This window comes from Sebastes fasciatus, chromosome 1 (assembly GCF_043250625.1).
Source record: "Sebastes fasciatus isolate fSebFas1 chromosome 1, fSebFas1.pri, whole genome shotgun sequence".
NCBI classification, from domain to species: Eukaryota; Metazoa; Chordata; class Actinopteri; order Perciformes; family Sebastidae; genus Sebastes; species Sebastes fasciatus.
In genome coordinates this window covers 40,933,697-40,951,087 of record NC_133795.1, presented here as the reverse complement: position 1 = coordinate 40,951,087, position 17,391 = coordinate 40,933,697, and the positions used below count along the sequence as shown (strand labels likewise).

At 41.6% G+C, this 17,391-nt stretch overlaps 2 protein-coding genes across 6 annotated transcripts in view; both read left to right on the top strand.

Annotated features, from left to right (window-relative positions):
• The first annotated feature begins 989 nt into the window (after positions 1-989).
• LOC141775650 (uncharacterized) lies at positions 990-5,726 on the top strand. 2 transcript variants are annotated; one of them, XM_074649235.1, is made up of 2 exons: positions 990-1,335; positions 4,762-5,726. In XM_074649235.1, exons 1-2 carry the CDS (start codon positions 1,119-1,121, stop codon positions 5,577-5,579), a joined length of 1,035 nt encoding a protein of 344 aa, XP_074505336.1. In that variant the 5' UTR covers positions 990-1,118; the 3' UTR covers positions 5,580-5,726. The 2 variants fall into 2 exon arrangements, with proteins under 2 accessions (XP_074505336.1, XP_074505344.1); XM_074649243.1 differs by having other exon boundaries at positions 991-1,305.
• A 7,262-nt stretch (positions 5,727-12,988) lies between these two features.
• The window catches only part of nfasca (neurofascin homolog (chicken) a), a 172,210-nt gene continuing 167,807 nt past the window's right edge, over positions 12,989-17,391 (top strand). For all 4 annotated transcript variants that reach the window (XM_074648539.1, XM_074648547.1, XM_074648520.1 and 1 more), the window contains exon 1: positions 12,989-13,185. The gene's annotated coding sequence lies outside the window, so the exon portion shown is untranslated. The remainder of the gene's footprint in view (positions 13,186-17,391) is intronic.

The following is a 17,391-nucleotide window of genomic DNA, read 5'->3' as shown; positions in this document are numbered from 1 at the left end:
TTCACTCAGACAGCGCGCGCGTCCTCGCTGTCTCGCTCCACCTCTAGACGTGAACGCGCGCTCACTCCACACTGCAGAAGAGTTTAGCTCTGAGAATATCTAGTGAATGCACAGGGGACGTTTGTGCAGAAATAAATTCTGCAGTTCCTCCAGACCAACAGAGGTTTCCCGTGTCTTGTGAAGTGACGGAGCTCTTCAGAGAGTTATGTTACCCTCTCGTTACCGACCGGGTGCCGGTGTCTCCTCTGCTCTCTCCGGCTGCGGGCGGAGAGAGCAGAGGAGACATGCTGCAGAGCCCCACTGCATCAGCCTGCACTGATGCAGGAAAAGCCAACACTAGGACCAGATCTAAATCATGTTCATGGAGAGACCTTTGTCTGGTCAGCTAACATTACTGCCAAGCAGCTGAAATATAGAGTGATATTGTGCTTTTAGCTGACGTGTGTCGCCTCACTGTTTTGAGCGATGCTCGTTCAGGTATATTTAGAGCGAGCAAGCGCGAGCCCGACGCTGACTTTCGTTGATTTCACGGCCATAGGTGTCGCTGTTAAGAAGCATTTCTGAAAGTTACAAATAGTCCCTTCAAAGGTCCCTTATCGTGCTCATTTTCTGTTTCAACTAGAACATGTTTACATGCTGTAATGTTAAAAAAAAACTTCAGTTTGGGTCCATGTTTACTTCCTGTCAGCTGATGTTATTTACATACATTGCAACAGGAAATAAACTGGGACACATTAAGAATGTTTACGTTTAAAACTGTGTAATGATCTATATATTTGTGACATCACAAATGGACAGAAATCCTATTCAAACCCACAATTTCTGAATACAGGCTGTGTGTATTTCTCAGTATATTGAGCGTTTTGATAGTTTAACAGTATTTATATAGCACTTAAACCTGCTTATAATATAAAAGACCTGAAAATCTCACTTTTTACAATATGGGACCTTTAAACCCACACATGTGTGCAGTGTGGTCTCCCGTCCAGCAGCAGGCGGTGCAGACCACCAGAGACCCTCTGAGCTCTGACAGCACCCAGAAGCCGGTAGGCTTCTAGTTCCGGGTCAGTGGATGTAAACAGAAGGACGTCCCTCCTCTGGAGACAGCAGTAGACAACATGACCAAACTGGAGCTGCTCAACGTGTTTCTGAACGACCGGCTGACGGCGGCCGCTGAGGAGATCTTCCGCGCCGTGAAGAGCACCGTGGTGGAGTACCAGAGCGAGATCCTCCGGTCCAAGGAGGAGAACGAGCGGCTCAAGAGGCTCCTCAATGTGGCCGTCCAGCGGCTCCTCCAGCAGCCAGGTGAGGATGAGGATGAGGAGCAACAGACAGGTGAGGATGAGGAGGAACAGCAGCCAGGCGAGCAGCAGCAGCAGCAGCCGCTCACTGGCCGGGCTGCTCGGCTCTGACGTGCTCTGTTTACTGATGGACTCACTGTTACATCATGTCTCCTTCAGAATCTGTCAGTGTTTAACGGAGCTCACAGGTAGAGTTGAGTTGTGTGTTCTGGCTAACAGTCTGGCACTTAGCCCGGGTCACACACAGGGAGTGAAGTTAGCACCTGTCACCTGCCAGATATCCAGGCTGAATGTTGGCTGTGGCAGGTAAACCTGTCAGGTCACCTGCCACCATGGTGGAAAGGTTTTCCTTGTACTAAGAAATATTATTTTGAAAACATTTTTAAGAAGATTAATATTAAAAAAAAATAATAATACATCTACAGAGCCTTAAGTAAGGTGACAAATAAAAGTATGGCTTTTTCTGAACAAAATAATATGATTGTGAATTAATCATTTAAAAAATGTTGGCAGGTCCAAAATTAATGTTTTGTTTAAAGGTCCCATATCGTGCTAATTTTCAGGTTCATACTTGTATTTTGTGTTCCTACTAGAACATGTTTACATGCTGTAATGTTAAAAAAACAACTTTATTTTCCTCATACTGTCTGCCTGAATATACCTGTATTTGCCCTCTGTCTGAAACGCTCCGTTTTAGTGCATTGCAACGGAATTGCGTTGCTAGGCAACAGTTTGGGTCCATGTTTACTTCCTGTCAGCTGATGTTATTTACATACACTGCAACAGGAAATAAACTGGGATACATTTAGAATGTTTATGTTTAAAACCGTTGACAGTAAGTAAGCTTGTTGTGAAGTAAATGCAACGGATTGGGGGAGGGAGAATGCGACATCTAGCTGGTGAATGTTATCAATAGCACCTTTAAGGTTACTTATTACACGGCTGTGTCGATTACTCGGCAATCTGCGGTCTGTAATTTCTTTATGGCAGACCGTTGCTATGTATAGCTGACCGTTGCTATGTATAACAGACCGCTGTTATGTATAGCAGACCGTTGCTATGTATAGCAGACCGTTGCTATGTATAACAAACCGTTGCTATGTACAGCAGACCGTTGCTATGTACAGCAGACCGTTGCTATGTACAGCAGACCGTTGCTACGTACAGCAGACCGTTGCTATGTATAACAGACTGTTGCTATGTATAACAGACCGCTGCTATGTACAGCAGACCGTTGCTATGTATAGCAGTCCGTTGCTATGTATAACAGACCGTTGTTATGTATAGCAGTCCGTTGCTATGTATAACAGACCGCTGCTATGTAGAGCAGACCGTTGCTATGTATAGCAGTCCGTTGCTATGTATAGTAGACCGTTGCTATGTATACCAGACTGCTGCTATGTAGAGCAGACCGTTGCTATGTATAGCAGTCCGTTGCTATGTATAACAGACCGCTGCTATGTAGAGCAGACCGTTGCTATGTATAGCAGTCCGTTGCTATGTATAGCAGACCGTTGCTATGTATAACAGACCGTTGCTATGTATAACAGACTGCTGCTATGTAGAGCAGATCGTTGCTATGTATAGCAGTCCGTTGCTATGTATAGCAGACCGTTGCTATGTATAACAGACCGTTGCTATGTATAACAGACTGCTGCTATGTATAGCAGACCGTTGCTATGTATAACAGACCGTTGCTATGTATAGCAGACCGTTGCTATGTATAACAGACGTTGCTATGTATAACAAACCGTTGCTATGTATAACAGACCGTTGCTATGGGCGCAGTTCTGGTGTCGGACTCTGGCGGACCGTTTTTGTGTGAAAATATTGATATCATCAGTAAGTAGCTGTGTAATAAGCGGGATAATGTTCAGCTAGCGGGTCATTGCTGTGAAAGAATCCCCTTCAGGGTGATGAGAGACCTGTCGGGGATTCTTTCACAACAATGACCGGCTCGCTGTACATTATCCTTTACATATTACCCCCTAACTGATTTATTTATTGAAAATGTGTGTCTGGGAATACAATATTAGGCTAACAGAACAAATATATTAAGTAAGACTTCAAATTAAAATATTACGAAACACCAATAGCACATTATGATAATCATGTTGTCAAGAATAAATGTGGAGACAACTTGCCATAGTGTTCGTCTGTATGGGCTTTACATATAATAAGCAACATTTACATGGATATTCAGTTTTTATTTATCTTGTGAGATAGTTTTATTATATTACGGGTAATTAAACAATCGTAGCATCCATTTTTCTCAAATCAAATCAAACAAAGTGTCTACAAAACCAGAATTCCAAAATAAAGTAACATATTGTAATCTTACAATATCAGCTGGAGAAGGTATCTCACACAGTAGGTCTGTTTAATACGGGCATGTTGAAGGAATAACAAAAAGAAAAGTAGGTTACGATGACTGAGAAGTAAAGAGAGAGCTAGCTAATGTCGGAGCTCACGTCTCAGCGGATGAAAAAACTGGAGGTCAGACCCCGAGGCAAAGTTATGTTTCATTGAGTAGTTGGGGAAACTGAAAATGTTTTCATATGTAGATGATCCCAAACTAGTGTCATTCTATATTTTCATCATGTCAACAAATCCTTTGAAAAGCTGCGGATGAATCCACATTTGGTGCTCTAGTGAGCAGGGTTTGAAATTAAAGGTCCCATATTGTAAAAAGTGAGATTTTCATGTCTTTTATATTATAAAGCAGGTTTAAGTACTATATAAATACTGTTAAACTATCAAAACACTCAATATACAGAGAAATACACACAGCCCGTATTCAGAAATTGTGTGTTTGAAACAAGCCGTTAGGATTTCTGTCCATTTATGATGTCACAATTATACAATATTTAGACCATTTCACAGTTTTAAACATAAACATTCTAAATGTATCCCAGTTTATTCCCTGTTGCAGTGTATGTGAATAACATCAGCTGAGAGGAAGTAAATATGATTTCCGTTGCAATTCCATTGAAATGCACTAGAACGGAGTGTTTCAGACGGAGGGTGAATACAGGTATATTCCGGCAGACAGTACGAGGAAAATAATGTGTTTTTTGAACATTACAGCATGTAAACATGTTCTAGTAGAAACACAAAATACAAGTATGAACCTGAAAATGAGCATGATATGGGACCTTTAAGTTTTTTCCTCACCTTCCATGTGGCATGTACCTGAACATTTCAACGCCATTTTTTTGAGTGATGCTGAGATCGAAAAGTGTTAGTCTGTGGGGATTTCTGATTTCAAGGTTAAATCTGCAGATGTTTGAACGGGGTTTAATGGAAACAAATAGAAAACAGAGTGATATAGGTGTACTAACAGATTACAAAAACATCCTTGCAGTTCATCTTTGGGCATCCCTTCAAAAAAGACACAGCAATACAGTATATTTATGCAAATACACTACTAAGCATGACTGTGATGTTTGTCATCTTTCAGATTCTCATTCTGTCCAGCCCCAAGACGATGATCAGCCCTGCGAGTTGGAGTGGAGAAGCAGTGTTGAGCTGCTGCCACAGATTAAAGAAGAACCGAAACTGAAAAACAGTCAGACAGCTTGTTCACAAGAAGGAAGCAGCTCAGAGGAAGGAAACTGTAGTCACGTCGAGCCACTGCAGAGGTCACACCCTCCACCGGCCCAGACTGTGTGTAGCAGACAGAGTGTCTCCCCGCCTCCGCTAACATCCCAGGAGGTTAAAGCGGAGCGTGACAGAGAGGACAGCAGGAAACAACAGCAGCCAGCCAACAGCTTACCATCCTCCATGACTGTTCACTCAAACTGCCGAGCGGCTCAGAGCGATTCTCGCCCCAGCACCGCAAAGAGTCTCAGGACTCAGAAAACAGAGCAGCAGGTGAGGGGGTTAATTCGCACAAGTGGAAAACAGAGCGCGCACTTACTGCAGATCAAGAACGTCAGATCCCTGAAGCTTCCTCCGCCTCGCTCCTCTCACCCGAGCCAGAGCATCCAGAGGTGGCACAGCTGTAAAGAGTGCGGGAAGGGCTTCAGCTTCGCCTGCCAGCTGGAGGTCCACATGCGCTGGCACACCAAGGAGAAGCCGTACAGCTGCGCGGTGTGCCGAAAGAGCTTCACCACGGTCAGCATGCTGAAGAGGCACCACCGGATCCACACGGGCGAGAAGCCCTTCCACTGCCACGTCTGCGGGAAATGCTTCAACCAGTCGGCGCACCTCAACACCCACTTCAGGCTGCACACCAGAGAGAGGGCTGGCTGGAGCCGAGCAACGCTCTCCAAGTGAACCCGAGACTCACGGCAGGAAACTAACCTGACCTCTGTAAACTCTGAAATGCTTTTAACTGGCCAAACTTCAGGTTGAAGCAGTGTATATTAATATGTTTGACTGTGTGTCTTGTCTGTCGTGCAATAAAAGTGTGGTACATCAAGAGTTCCGATCCGAGTTCCGATAGACATGAACGAGAATCGGTCAAAACAGTGAGGCGACACACGTCAGCTGAAACCACAGCAGAGACTCCGGTCCTGGAGACCAAATCTACGGTCTCCCCCGCGTCCTCTGACCGTTTAACAGACGGGCTTCACTAGATACAACTTTAGGGTTTTGGTGCTTCCGTGTAGTTTGTGTTGGAGTCTGAGTCTGAACAGCGTAGCCTCACGCGAGCGCGCATAGGACACCGACCTGCAATGATTTATATGTGTAAGAAGTTACAAACAGTCCCTTTAACATGTGCAGACGTGGTAGCCACAGCTGTACAAGATTCCAACAAGGCAAGCAACATGAGCAGAGAGACAGTTAGACAGGTTGTAGGTTATTTAGAAATGAGAACAAATGACTGCGTTGTAAAACTGCATGTGCCCTGCCCGACGAGGACGAGAGCTCCTCACTGGCTTCCCACTCACAGAAACAGACAACAGACACTTCTCACAGCAGACAATTTGACTTATCATAGCAAGAAACACACAGGTGGAATTAATACCATTAATGATGGCCCTGGTGCGTTAAGATGTCCCAGTAAGTAAATGGAGCCAGGTTTCCATCCAAATGTATCGGAAATGTTAACCAAATTTTGAGAAAATCTGCAAAAGAAAAAGAGAATGATTATTACCAAGTAGGTTTTCACATACAAGGAATTTGCTTTAGTGTACTGGTGCAGAGACAAGAAACATAAATATAGAATAGGGAAAAAATACCATACAATTTAAAAATGTATGTACAGTATGTTTGAATGTAGGAAAGAACGGGCCCCGCTTCCAACGCTGTATCCAGTTCTCTGAATACATCCCTTTTTTCAGACATTTTTCAAACTTTATTTCTTCGGACATTTTTCTGACTTTTTTTTCAGACATTTTTTATTAATTTTTTTTACATTTTTTTGCCCTTTTTTCGGATATTTTTCCAAAAAAAAAAAATTTCAGATATTTTTCCGACTTTTTTTCCAGACATTTTTCAAAAAAAAATTCCGACATTTTTCCGACTTTTTTTTTCCAAAGACCATTTTCCGACTTTTTTTTTTTTTTTTTTTTTTAACTTTTTTGGACATTTTTCAAACTTTATTTCTTCGGACATTTTTCAGACTTTTTTTTCATCAGATATTTTTCAGACTTTTTTTTTTCGGAAATATTAACCAAATTTTTCAGACATTTATTTCAGACTTTTTTCAGACATACAACACATGCAATTGATCACTTGATGGACTTGCAAGTGGAGTCACAAGGGAATCCATAAAATGATCCAAAAACCTGAAGGGACGGTTGCAGACAGAAACCATGTTTTTCATTTACTAAAATCAAAATGTACACACATTCTGAATATGAAAACAAGCCACGAGAGGCTGATGGTTCAACAATATTTTTGTGGAATGCTTCCTCTAAAATAGAATCAGAAGTCCGGCTACCCTCACTCTCCAGAGTTGATGAAGAAGTCCAACTTGTTCCAATTGTTCCTGAGATAACTGCCTTCATGGTAAATGTAAATGTAGCCAGTGCCCCCTTATAAGAGTGCAAGAGTCATAGCACATAGGATGAGATCATATTCATTCATTCATATAATTCATCAACAACAGAGGATAGTAGATTGTTTATAGAAGCACCTAATGAGACTAATAATGACCATATTTATACAATGTTGTAATGTTTTAATAGGCGTTAGCCAGACAGGTGAGTGCATTAGATACACTCAGAAATATTGCTACATATTGGTATGATATCTTCTCAAGTTTGTATTATTATTGTTATTACTACACATATTTGGTGTCACCTGTGTCAGGCAAAGTTAAACTTCCAGCAGTAAGAAAAGATATTATGGGCAACAGGCCGATGGCAGACACCAGTTACGGGGTCTTGTGGTCCGTTTTAAGCAGCCGAAAACCACAGGAGCCAGCAAGGCTGGGTAGGACAGCTGCTCCTCCTCCTCCGTGGAGACACAGTGTGGGTTGTCAACGCCTTCTTCTGGTAAAGTGAGGCCCACATCCCGCTGCTCCTCCATCTCAATGACAGTCATGATGAAGGTCAAGCACAGATTGTCTGGAGGTGAAGAGAGGAAGAGGTGAAGAGAGGGAAAACAGGCAGGTGAGGATGAGAGAGTTAAAGGGAGAGAGAGAGAGACATGGAGGAAGAAGAAGACATGAACTAAGGCATAAATACAACAACAAGGCCTACAACATAAATAGACAGGTTGTGGATTATTCCTTAATAATTGGGATTTTTTTCTTTTTTGTTTCTAAAATGTAATTGTTCAGTGATGTGGGCTCCATAAAAACCCTTCATTATATCATGCAAGGTTGGCCTAAAGCCTCAGCACAAAAAAACAGAGTTATCTGCACGGCTTAACACCAGGGTTACGCAAGTAAGTATATTTATTTAATTTTTATATAAATATTAATTTATTGACGTGATGTGGAGGAAGCAATACTTTACTTGAGTAAAAGTAGCAGTACTGTAAAAATACTCCATTACAAGTAAAAGTCGTGCATTTACTGTAATATGTCATAATGCAGAAAAAATTACCCTGTGAGTGCAACACTTTATTATATTATATTATATTATATTATATTATATCATATCATATCATATTATATTATATTATATCATATCATATTATATTATATTATTTAGATAAATTGTATTCCTTAGCCTTTCCTCCTGTAGCCTGATGTGACCAGATGTTGGTCACATTTGATTAGATCAGATGTGACCAACAGTTGTTACTGTAAGCTAGCTCGTTGGATACTATGTGGCTATATCAGACTATATCAGCTTGGCTCAAATACGCTGTAGGATTGTTTCTAAATGTAGCACTGGAAGCAGTTCAGTATATTCGCCGAAGATGATGTCACATTAATGTTAAATTACCTATTCTTAGGATGTATCCTAAAAAGCACAGATGTAGGTTTATACGTTATGAAAAGATATAGATATTGGGGCACAACTAATTTTTGGGCCTGAGGGCCGTGGCAGTCATTTTTCAAAATGGCCACCAAATAGGCGCTTAATATATCCAAGTGTTGCAGAAAACTGATTTTATGACTTTTATGAATGTGATTTCCAAGGTGTGTTCAAGCTGATGAGATCAGATGTCAGAAGATCACAGACATGATTTTTTCCCCTCTTTATTTTTTAAGGGTGATTTTTAAAAGCTTTAACCTGAAAAAAAGGTGAAAAAGTGTTGTTATGAAGCTGTTGTAAACTGCAGATTATTGTGGAATTTGCCAAAATGTGAATTCGATTGATAAACATCAGGGTTTTCTTTGCCATTGTAAGCGTTTTCTTCACAGCGTCTAAGGCAAATTAACAGAAAAAAAACAATGCTGCAATTTGTTTTGGTGTCATTATGTGGTCACGCTGCCACGCGGCTTACTGGCAGGACCTCGCTAATATGTTGTGCTGGTTAAACTTCCAGGGGACGGACACACCCTCTGTATTCTCTGACAATGACACATTATTTTTCATACTGTCTTGACTGCCTGTATTCACCCTCTGCCTGAAACGCTCGCTCCATTTTAGAACCTGTCTCTTTAAGACCCCCTCTAGAAAAAGCCCAGTCTGCTCTGATGGTGACTGTACAGTTGTGACATCACAACCTTACGGAAGTTGTGACGGCTCATTTAGAGGAACCGTTTCTGATTTATAAAGTGACCACATACAGTTCATGACACTCACTGAAAAACAAGTAAACCGACAACATGCACACTTTAGTCATGTCCAAAACAGTCAAATTTGTGGATCCTAAAGTGTAAACAATATACTGGAGTATGGCACGCTTTGTTATTATTTATTTGATTACTTTTGGTCAAACTTTGCCCCCAGTAACCCGCTTCCTCAGTTTTTGTATCATGCTGTAACCTGGCCAGCGTTTTCTGTTATACAACTACAGTATATACCTCTTTTTAAAACCCCCCAATTTTTTAAAAGAGCTATTGCATATCAAAAAAATAAATAACACAAAAGATCTAATCCTATTGGAGTTGGCACCTTGCCGTGGATTAGCTTGTTAGCCTCTTTTTTATTACATTACATATTAATTATACAGAAATGTGGATGATGCATATGTGATATAAGAGGATTCATAGTCAACCGAGGCAGAAAGCAAAACAATAATAAGAAAGAAAAATAAAACGCACAACAACACAGCTTGTGTGTCTCTTTGAACCTGTGAGCTACTGTATTCTGACAGGAGACTGATCTTAGTTTCCTTATAGGTTCAACCAAGTCGGCTTGGTCACAGGTTAGAGACCAGACAGATATCAGCTCCCCTTGTTCAGATAAAACATTGTCATATGAACCAGAACCTGAATCACTTACCCAAACTAAACCATTCTCATGCGACCCATGACTAGAGGACCAGCAGTCCTGAACTTTATCCAGCGATATCCCTATCAAATTTATGGCTAATGAAAAGATACATGCATCGATGGAAAGCTGAAGATCTTGCCGTTCTAATGGTTGTCATTCTATCATGAAGGCAAGGGGATGAAGTTTGACCCTGAAGTGACCACATGCTCCTTTTATTTGGATTTCACTTTCTCTCAGGTTAAAAGCTTTTCAAAAGTACCCTTAAAAAATAAAAAGGGTCATCTCTGTGATCTTGTGACATCTGCTCTAATCAGCTTGAAAACACCTTGGAAATCACCAAGAGTCATACAATCTGTTGTCTGCAACATTTTTGAATATTTAACGCCTATTTTTCAAAATGGCTGCCACAGTCCCAAGGAGCCAAATTTACTGCGTCCTGATATCGATATCTTTTCATAACGTATAAACCTACTTCTGTGCCAAATGTGTTGCTTTTATTGCAACACGCACGATTGTTATGAATATTTCAGCTTAACTGCCCCGCTACAGCTAAATGAATGTGAGGTCATGTTAGCTAGCGTTAACTAACACAACAAAGACCAAAGGGTCCAGATGTGGACAGGTAATGTTGACGTTGAGGTGTTAGTGCTCTTCGGTTAGCCAAACACAGTTTCTGCTATCAAAATGCGTGACCCTCTCTGTATGTAGGCTATAGGGTCAGTTGTGTGAGAAAAGTACCAGAGAAAAAAAAAAAAAACTCACACTAATCACACTTAAAGGGACACATCCAAATTGTCCAATAGCAGGACGGACTACGAGCACGTCTTCATAGGGCAAAACACACATCAAAGAATCAAAATGGATCCCAAAGCCCATTCTACAACATGACTCATTGACCTTTAATCTAATGCATATCAAACACATTCAAAGGCAAAACACAATGTTCTTTAGCAATGAGGATCATCAAATACACAAAAAAACTGTAAATGATACAACATGGCTCTTCCAGAGCTTGTTCTCATGTAGCTAACATGATGCCACACTGAGCCACCATACTTAGAGGCAGCTACTACACGGTGCCATAGCCAAATAGTGGCTTATGCTAGCTTGTATGGGTAACATTAACTTTATTTGTAGTTCATACAGTGTGTTCCAATCCGTGTACTTCTGTACTTACACTTACTACTTTGAGTGCATAAGTGAGTTCACACTGGGAAGTACGGCAAAATGCAGTGCACTCAAAGTACCCGGATGTTGTATTCAGAACGGTCAGATCGTTGAGTGTGGAACGCTGGACACTCTCCACACTCAACTGCCTCCATCTTGGCTACGTAGCGGAAGAGGCGGAGCCACGACCACTATTCAAACATAAGTAGATAACAGAATAAATCAATACAATACGTAAACATACCGGTGCATTTTCAGCCAACAGGAGGACACATCGTAGGAGTAGGCGACGACGTTGGAAACGTAATTTCCACTCTGCTTTCATTTTTTTTCAGAAGATATTTTGGCGGGTAGCGAGCCGCGGTCAAATGTTGCGGTCGTCATTTCCGGTCAGTGCGCCGCAGAGTATTCGATTTGAGACGACCCTACCCCGCTGAAATTTACGCACTACTCAAGTGAGTACAGAGTGCACAAAGTGCACTACACTGAAGTGTACTTCTGGAAGCACGTGGATTGGAACACACTCCTGGATTTGTATTTTAGCTGACAGACAACTCAGTTTTATGTGCAGCTGACGTCGACCCAGTGTGAGGAGGTTACATATGCAAACTAAAATTATATTATATAACCTATATTAGTTGCTAGTGGAGGATGTTAACAGCTAACGTTAAGCTAACTGTGTTGTAATGACAATGAAAAACTAGTTCATTCATATTTTGGCAAAAGTTGGACAGCTGGAAATATGATATAATAGTTTTAAAATATGCTTTGTTGTATTTATTTAAATCTACATGTGATGTAATGGGATATTTCTCAACTGACGTGGGTTTTTAGTAGCATTTGTAAAAAAATACCTTCACTTTTTTAACGTGATATTTCCCCATTTCTAGCAATCATAGCCTTGGCCTAGAATATGTGATTTGGTTTGTAGTCTACTGTGTCCTATCGGAGAATGGTACTTATACAAGTTTGAAGCTGAAGTAGGCGAGATTGGAGCAAATATGCTATACGCTATATCATGACAGTAGTACATGAAACAGGTAACAAGAAAAATAATTGTGTGCGTCTGCAAGATTTCAAAGACCGGAGGAAAACAAGCAGTAAGAGCTGATCTGAGGTCTGCTGTCCATCTGCTGTCTATGAGAGCCGGCTGTCAATCACTCACGAACTCTGACCAAACGGTCAAACTAGGCAGCGCTGATCAAATATGAATCAATAGTATGTTACATTAATGACTATTTCTCTCCTCACATGTTTTCAGAATCATCTTGTAGTGCACGGTTTAGCTGTAAAATTAGAACGTTTGTGACGAAGCAGCCATGTTGAAATCTCTTCAAGGATTACCAATTAGGAATTAGGCACAGCCAATAGGAACGCTCTCTCAATGAAATGACCTCTGATTGGTCAAAGTCTCCCATCACGATGTTCTAAAGCCTGAAAACAGAGCCATGAGGAGGTGCAGAAGTCTAGTTTTCTCTCAGAACACTTGAATTACAATATACTGAAAGGTTATTATGGAATTTTTAGCCTAATGATGCCAAAAATATACTGACTACTGAAGCTTTAAACTCTAATTGTATGACCTAAGTCTCCACCATAAGTCTATTTGGGCCACAGGAGGAACCCCTTCTTATCACCCTCCAACCCTTGAAGCTCCTGCACGCCTTCCAACCCCTGTATATGTGGAGCGTGTGCACGCGGCGACACAAGCGGGGCGCGCGCTCTCCACGAGAGAGAACAGCTGAAGGAAGGAGGGGAAGAGAGAGAGAGAGAGAGAGAGAGAGAGAGAGAGAGAGACTGCACCGCATTGACAGAGCTCCGGTACCGACAGCCGGTCAGCAGCAGGAGGAGGTGATAGTGTTCTGATGCCGCTGCGGAGTTGACGGTGCCCGGTGCAGCAGAGGAGGAGCGGAGCGGTGGAGCAGCGGCAGGTAAGAGGACACTCTCTACTTTCTACTGTGATGATGCTGTGTATAGGTGTTTTAGCCCCATCACACTGACGCATCGGGTGGTGTCCCGGTTCTGGCGGGGCTAGACTAGACTAGATGAGAACTGAGGATGTGAATAATGACATCAGGACACAGAATGCAGCTCCCGGTCCTCGTCCAGGAGGCTCGGGACCAGCTCCTGCCCGGTCTCTATGCAGTGTTTTCCGGGCCCCCCGCCTCTCTCTCTCTGCCTCTCTCTGCCTCTCTCTCTGCGCATCTTCTGGATGATGCTGCGGTTTCCTGGGAGATTTTTTTTTTGCTGCTCTGCGCAAATCAGCAAATAAAAGGTAGAAAAGTCCGGAGGAGATGACCGGGCCCGGCCTCGCTGTCTGCATCTGCAGAGGCCCCGTGCGTGCGTGTGTGTGTGCATGATGTGTGAGGAGAAGTGTCATTGCAGAGGACGACTGAAACGGGGACATTTCAGAGGGCTGTCAAGTTGGGCTTGTTTGGCTCCAGGCCTCGGGGCTGCAGCCTGACTGGGCTGCTCACAGGCTGAGTCAGGTCTGGAACAGGATCACAGCACATCTCTATGGGAGGGAGGACACTCAGAGACAGAAAAGTCCATCATGTCTTGTCAATAGGCCTATTCCTTGTATGCGTTTCTATGCTACATTAGAGCATTACATGGTGACCTTGTTGTACTTTATGCTCTCTAATGTGATCCTGTATTTATCCTCTAGGCTGACACAGTCTGTCTGCACTCAGTAATCTCTCCCTATTGGTAGTATTGTATGTCAACAGTAGCCCTGTGTTACAGTAATGTTTCCACATCAATACTGAGCTCATATAGTGACCTGAAGGATGTTACATGTCTATATGGTGTTTCATTGACTACTGTCATATTGTAGTTTAAAGCTTCAGTAGGCAGTATATTTTTGGCATCATTGGGCAAACATTCCAAAATAACCTTTCAGCATATTGTAATTCAAGTGTTCTGAGAGAAAACTAGACTTCTGCTCCTCCTCATGACTCTGTTTTCAGGCTTTAGAACATCTAGCCCGTGATGGGAGACTTTGACCAATCACAGGTCATTTCAGAGAGAGAGAGCGTTCCTATTGGCTGTGCTCCGGTCATGTGACCGGAACTTGGAGTTCCGACGCCAGATTTCACAATGGCGGCGGCGTCACAAACTTTCCGATTTTCCAGCTAAACCGTGCACTACAAGATGATTCTGAGAACATCTGAGGAGAGAAATAGACATTAACGTAACATAATATTGATTCATATTTGATCAGCGCTGCCTAGTTTGACCGTTTGGTCGGAGTTCGCCAGTGATTGACAGCCGGCTCTCATAGACGGCAGCTGGACAGCAGACCTCAGATCAGCTCTTACTGCTTGTTTTCCTCCGGTCTGTGAAATCTTGCAGATGCCATTAGGAACACCGGAGGACACAGAGGAACATGATTTTTTTCAGGTTACCTGTTTCATGTACTACTGTCACCATATAGCGACCGTTTTATAAAAATAACTTAACTTGTTAACATAACGTATTTGCTCCAATCTCGCCTACCTCAGCTTTAAATGTGTATTAATAAGTGGTGTGTATAGCGTGTCATCTCCTGCAAACTGGCTATTGCGATACTTTTGGCACCAATGCCACACTCTGTACACTATACTATACAGTATATACTCAATTACAAGTAAAAGGCCTTTATTGACATTGTAGCCCTACTGAAGTAGAAGTACATTAGTACAGAAGTGTACTCAAAATGTATCAAAAGTACTAATCAGTATGCAGAATGACTCCTTTCACAGCGGTTTATTATATTATTCATATAACCGGATTATTATTACTGACTCATTAACATATAAGGGGCCTTTTCTGGTCTGGATAGTTGAGGTGGAGCTACTTTTTTAGCTACTTTACTGTTGGGTAGTTAGTTTAATCTAGTACAATGCATTATGTATCATTTATAAGATCGCCACGTTTTGTAAAATCATTATCTGCAGAGTACAAGTAACTGTCAAATGTAGAGTAAGGAGTATGGTGGAGTACAATTATAAAGTAGCACTGAGGTATTTTGTTGAAGTACAAGGTGATGTACAAGTACCTAAAGTACAAAACACTGCACTAAAGAACAGTTCGATCAGGAGAGACTCCATCTTTAGAGCAATCGAATGCATTTATTGACGTGGTGCACAGAGAAGTCTAGGATGTGAAGAGTCTTTGGCGATTAGACCTCATCGTGTCGCATCATTTTAGAGGGGGTGTAGTGATGTCATGGTTTGTACAGGAATATAGGTCAGGGTTAAATCTATACGTACAGAAAAATGACAACTGGCAGCAGCAGCTGTGCTCCGGTCATGTTACCGGTACCGGCGTTCCTTCAAGCCAGCTCAACCTGATCTCAACATGGCTGCCGGGTCACAACCTTCCTCATTTTACAGCTAAACCGTGCACTACGAGATGATTCTGAGAACATTTGAGGAGAGAAATAGGCATTAACGTAACAGAATATTGATTCATATTTGATCAGCGCTGCCTAGTTTCATCGTTTGGTCGGAGTTTGCTGGACAGCAGACCTCAGATCAGCTCTGACTGCTTGTTTTCCTCCGGTCTGTGAAATCTTGCAGATGCCGTTAGGAGCACCGGAGGACACAGAGGCACATGATTTTTTTCAGGTTACGTGTTTCACGATATAGCGACCATTTTATATAAATAACTTTTTTAAATATTTGCTCCAATCTCGCCTACTTCAGCTTTAAATTGAATCATAATCAATCCTAAGACATTATGTCATCATATTAAATTTAGCGCTTGTCCTTGAACGGGTTGATAAGACAAGAACTGGTCTGTGGTGCTCTTTGTGAGTTTGACCTGTTACACTTGGAGTATTTCTTAATCTCCTATCGTAGGGCTCTGATACTCCTCTAGTGTTCTTCTATAGGGGCTGTGGGCTGTATGTGTTTTGCTGTGACTGTGTAACTGTATAGAAAGGTTTGCTTATTGACTGGTGTAATGGGAGCCTATAATGCATGTACCCAGCCATGGAAGGAGGGAAGTGCATGTGAGTGCATGTGTGAGTGAGATGTTTATAACATAAAGCCTGTATAGTGAAAAGGTTGAAGTCGTTTCTACACTTGCTTTCCAGCAGAGGGCATTTCAAGAGCACAATGAAGCATCGATTTTGAAAAAGTGCTGATCACTTTGAGAGCAATAATTGACCTCAGTTACTGTTCTACCAAAATTGACATTCCATATGATATCCCCGGCTCACTTGAAGATATGAAAACAATGTTTTAGGTTTACTTTATAATAATATGGAGATTCCCATGAGTCACAGTGTGTGTGCTAAACTGACTGATGTCATGTTTGCAGCTTCTACATGTAAAAGTATCTCAGTTTTTATTGTGTTTTCAAACTTCCAAACATGTTCTATGAAGAATGATGAATCATATATCAAAAACCATATTATGTAAAAAAATCATCTAAAATATGATGTAATAATCTAATTAATTTATAGAGTGAACATAATTAATGGAGCAGCAAATTGGGAAATATTTAATTTTATCTTTCATATTTTTTTTTTCTTCTAGCAACAGAGTTTTTTTAGTTCATTTTAATTTAATTGTAGCAGTTTTTTTTATTTCAAATATTTTTGAAATTCATTGTTGCATTTTTTTCTCAGTTGATTTAATGATGTCACTTCTCATCTCCTCCTCCTTCAACTGATGAGTTCTGACTGGCAGTAGTTAAGATTAAAAAAAAAGCAATATTCTCTCAAAGCATCTCATTCATTTCAAGTATTAGAAGTCTGGACCTGGTTTGAATGTGTGGCTTAATTAATGCAGGCAGCTGTATATCTGAGTTTGTGTTGCTTTTCATACTGGTCAATTCCTCACACATTGTGTATCAGTATGCCAACATACTGACCACTGTGTGTGTGTGTGTGTGTGTGTGTGTGTGTGTGTGTGTGTGTGTGTGTGTGCGTGCGTGCGTGCGTGCGTGCATGTGTGCGTGTGACCTGAGTCTTGGCCAACAGTTTAATGGTCTTACATAAGAATAGGACAGGATCTGGCCAGACACACACACACACACACACTAGAGAGAGAAAATAATGGCCTCATTCTGAATGAAATAAATCAAAATACCAAATTCTCATTTGGCCAGGAATATGACCAGCTGCGAGGCATGTGGTTAAAACAAAA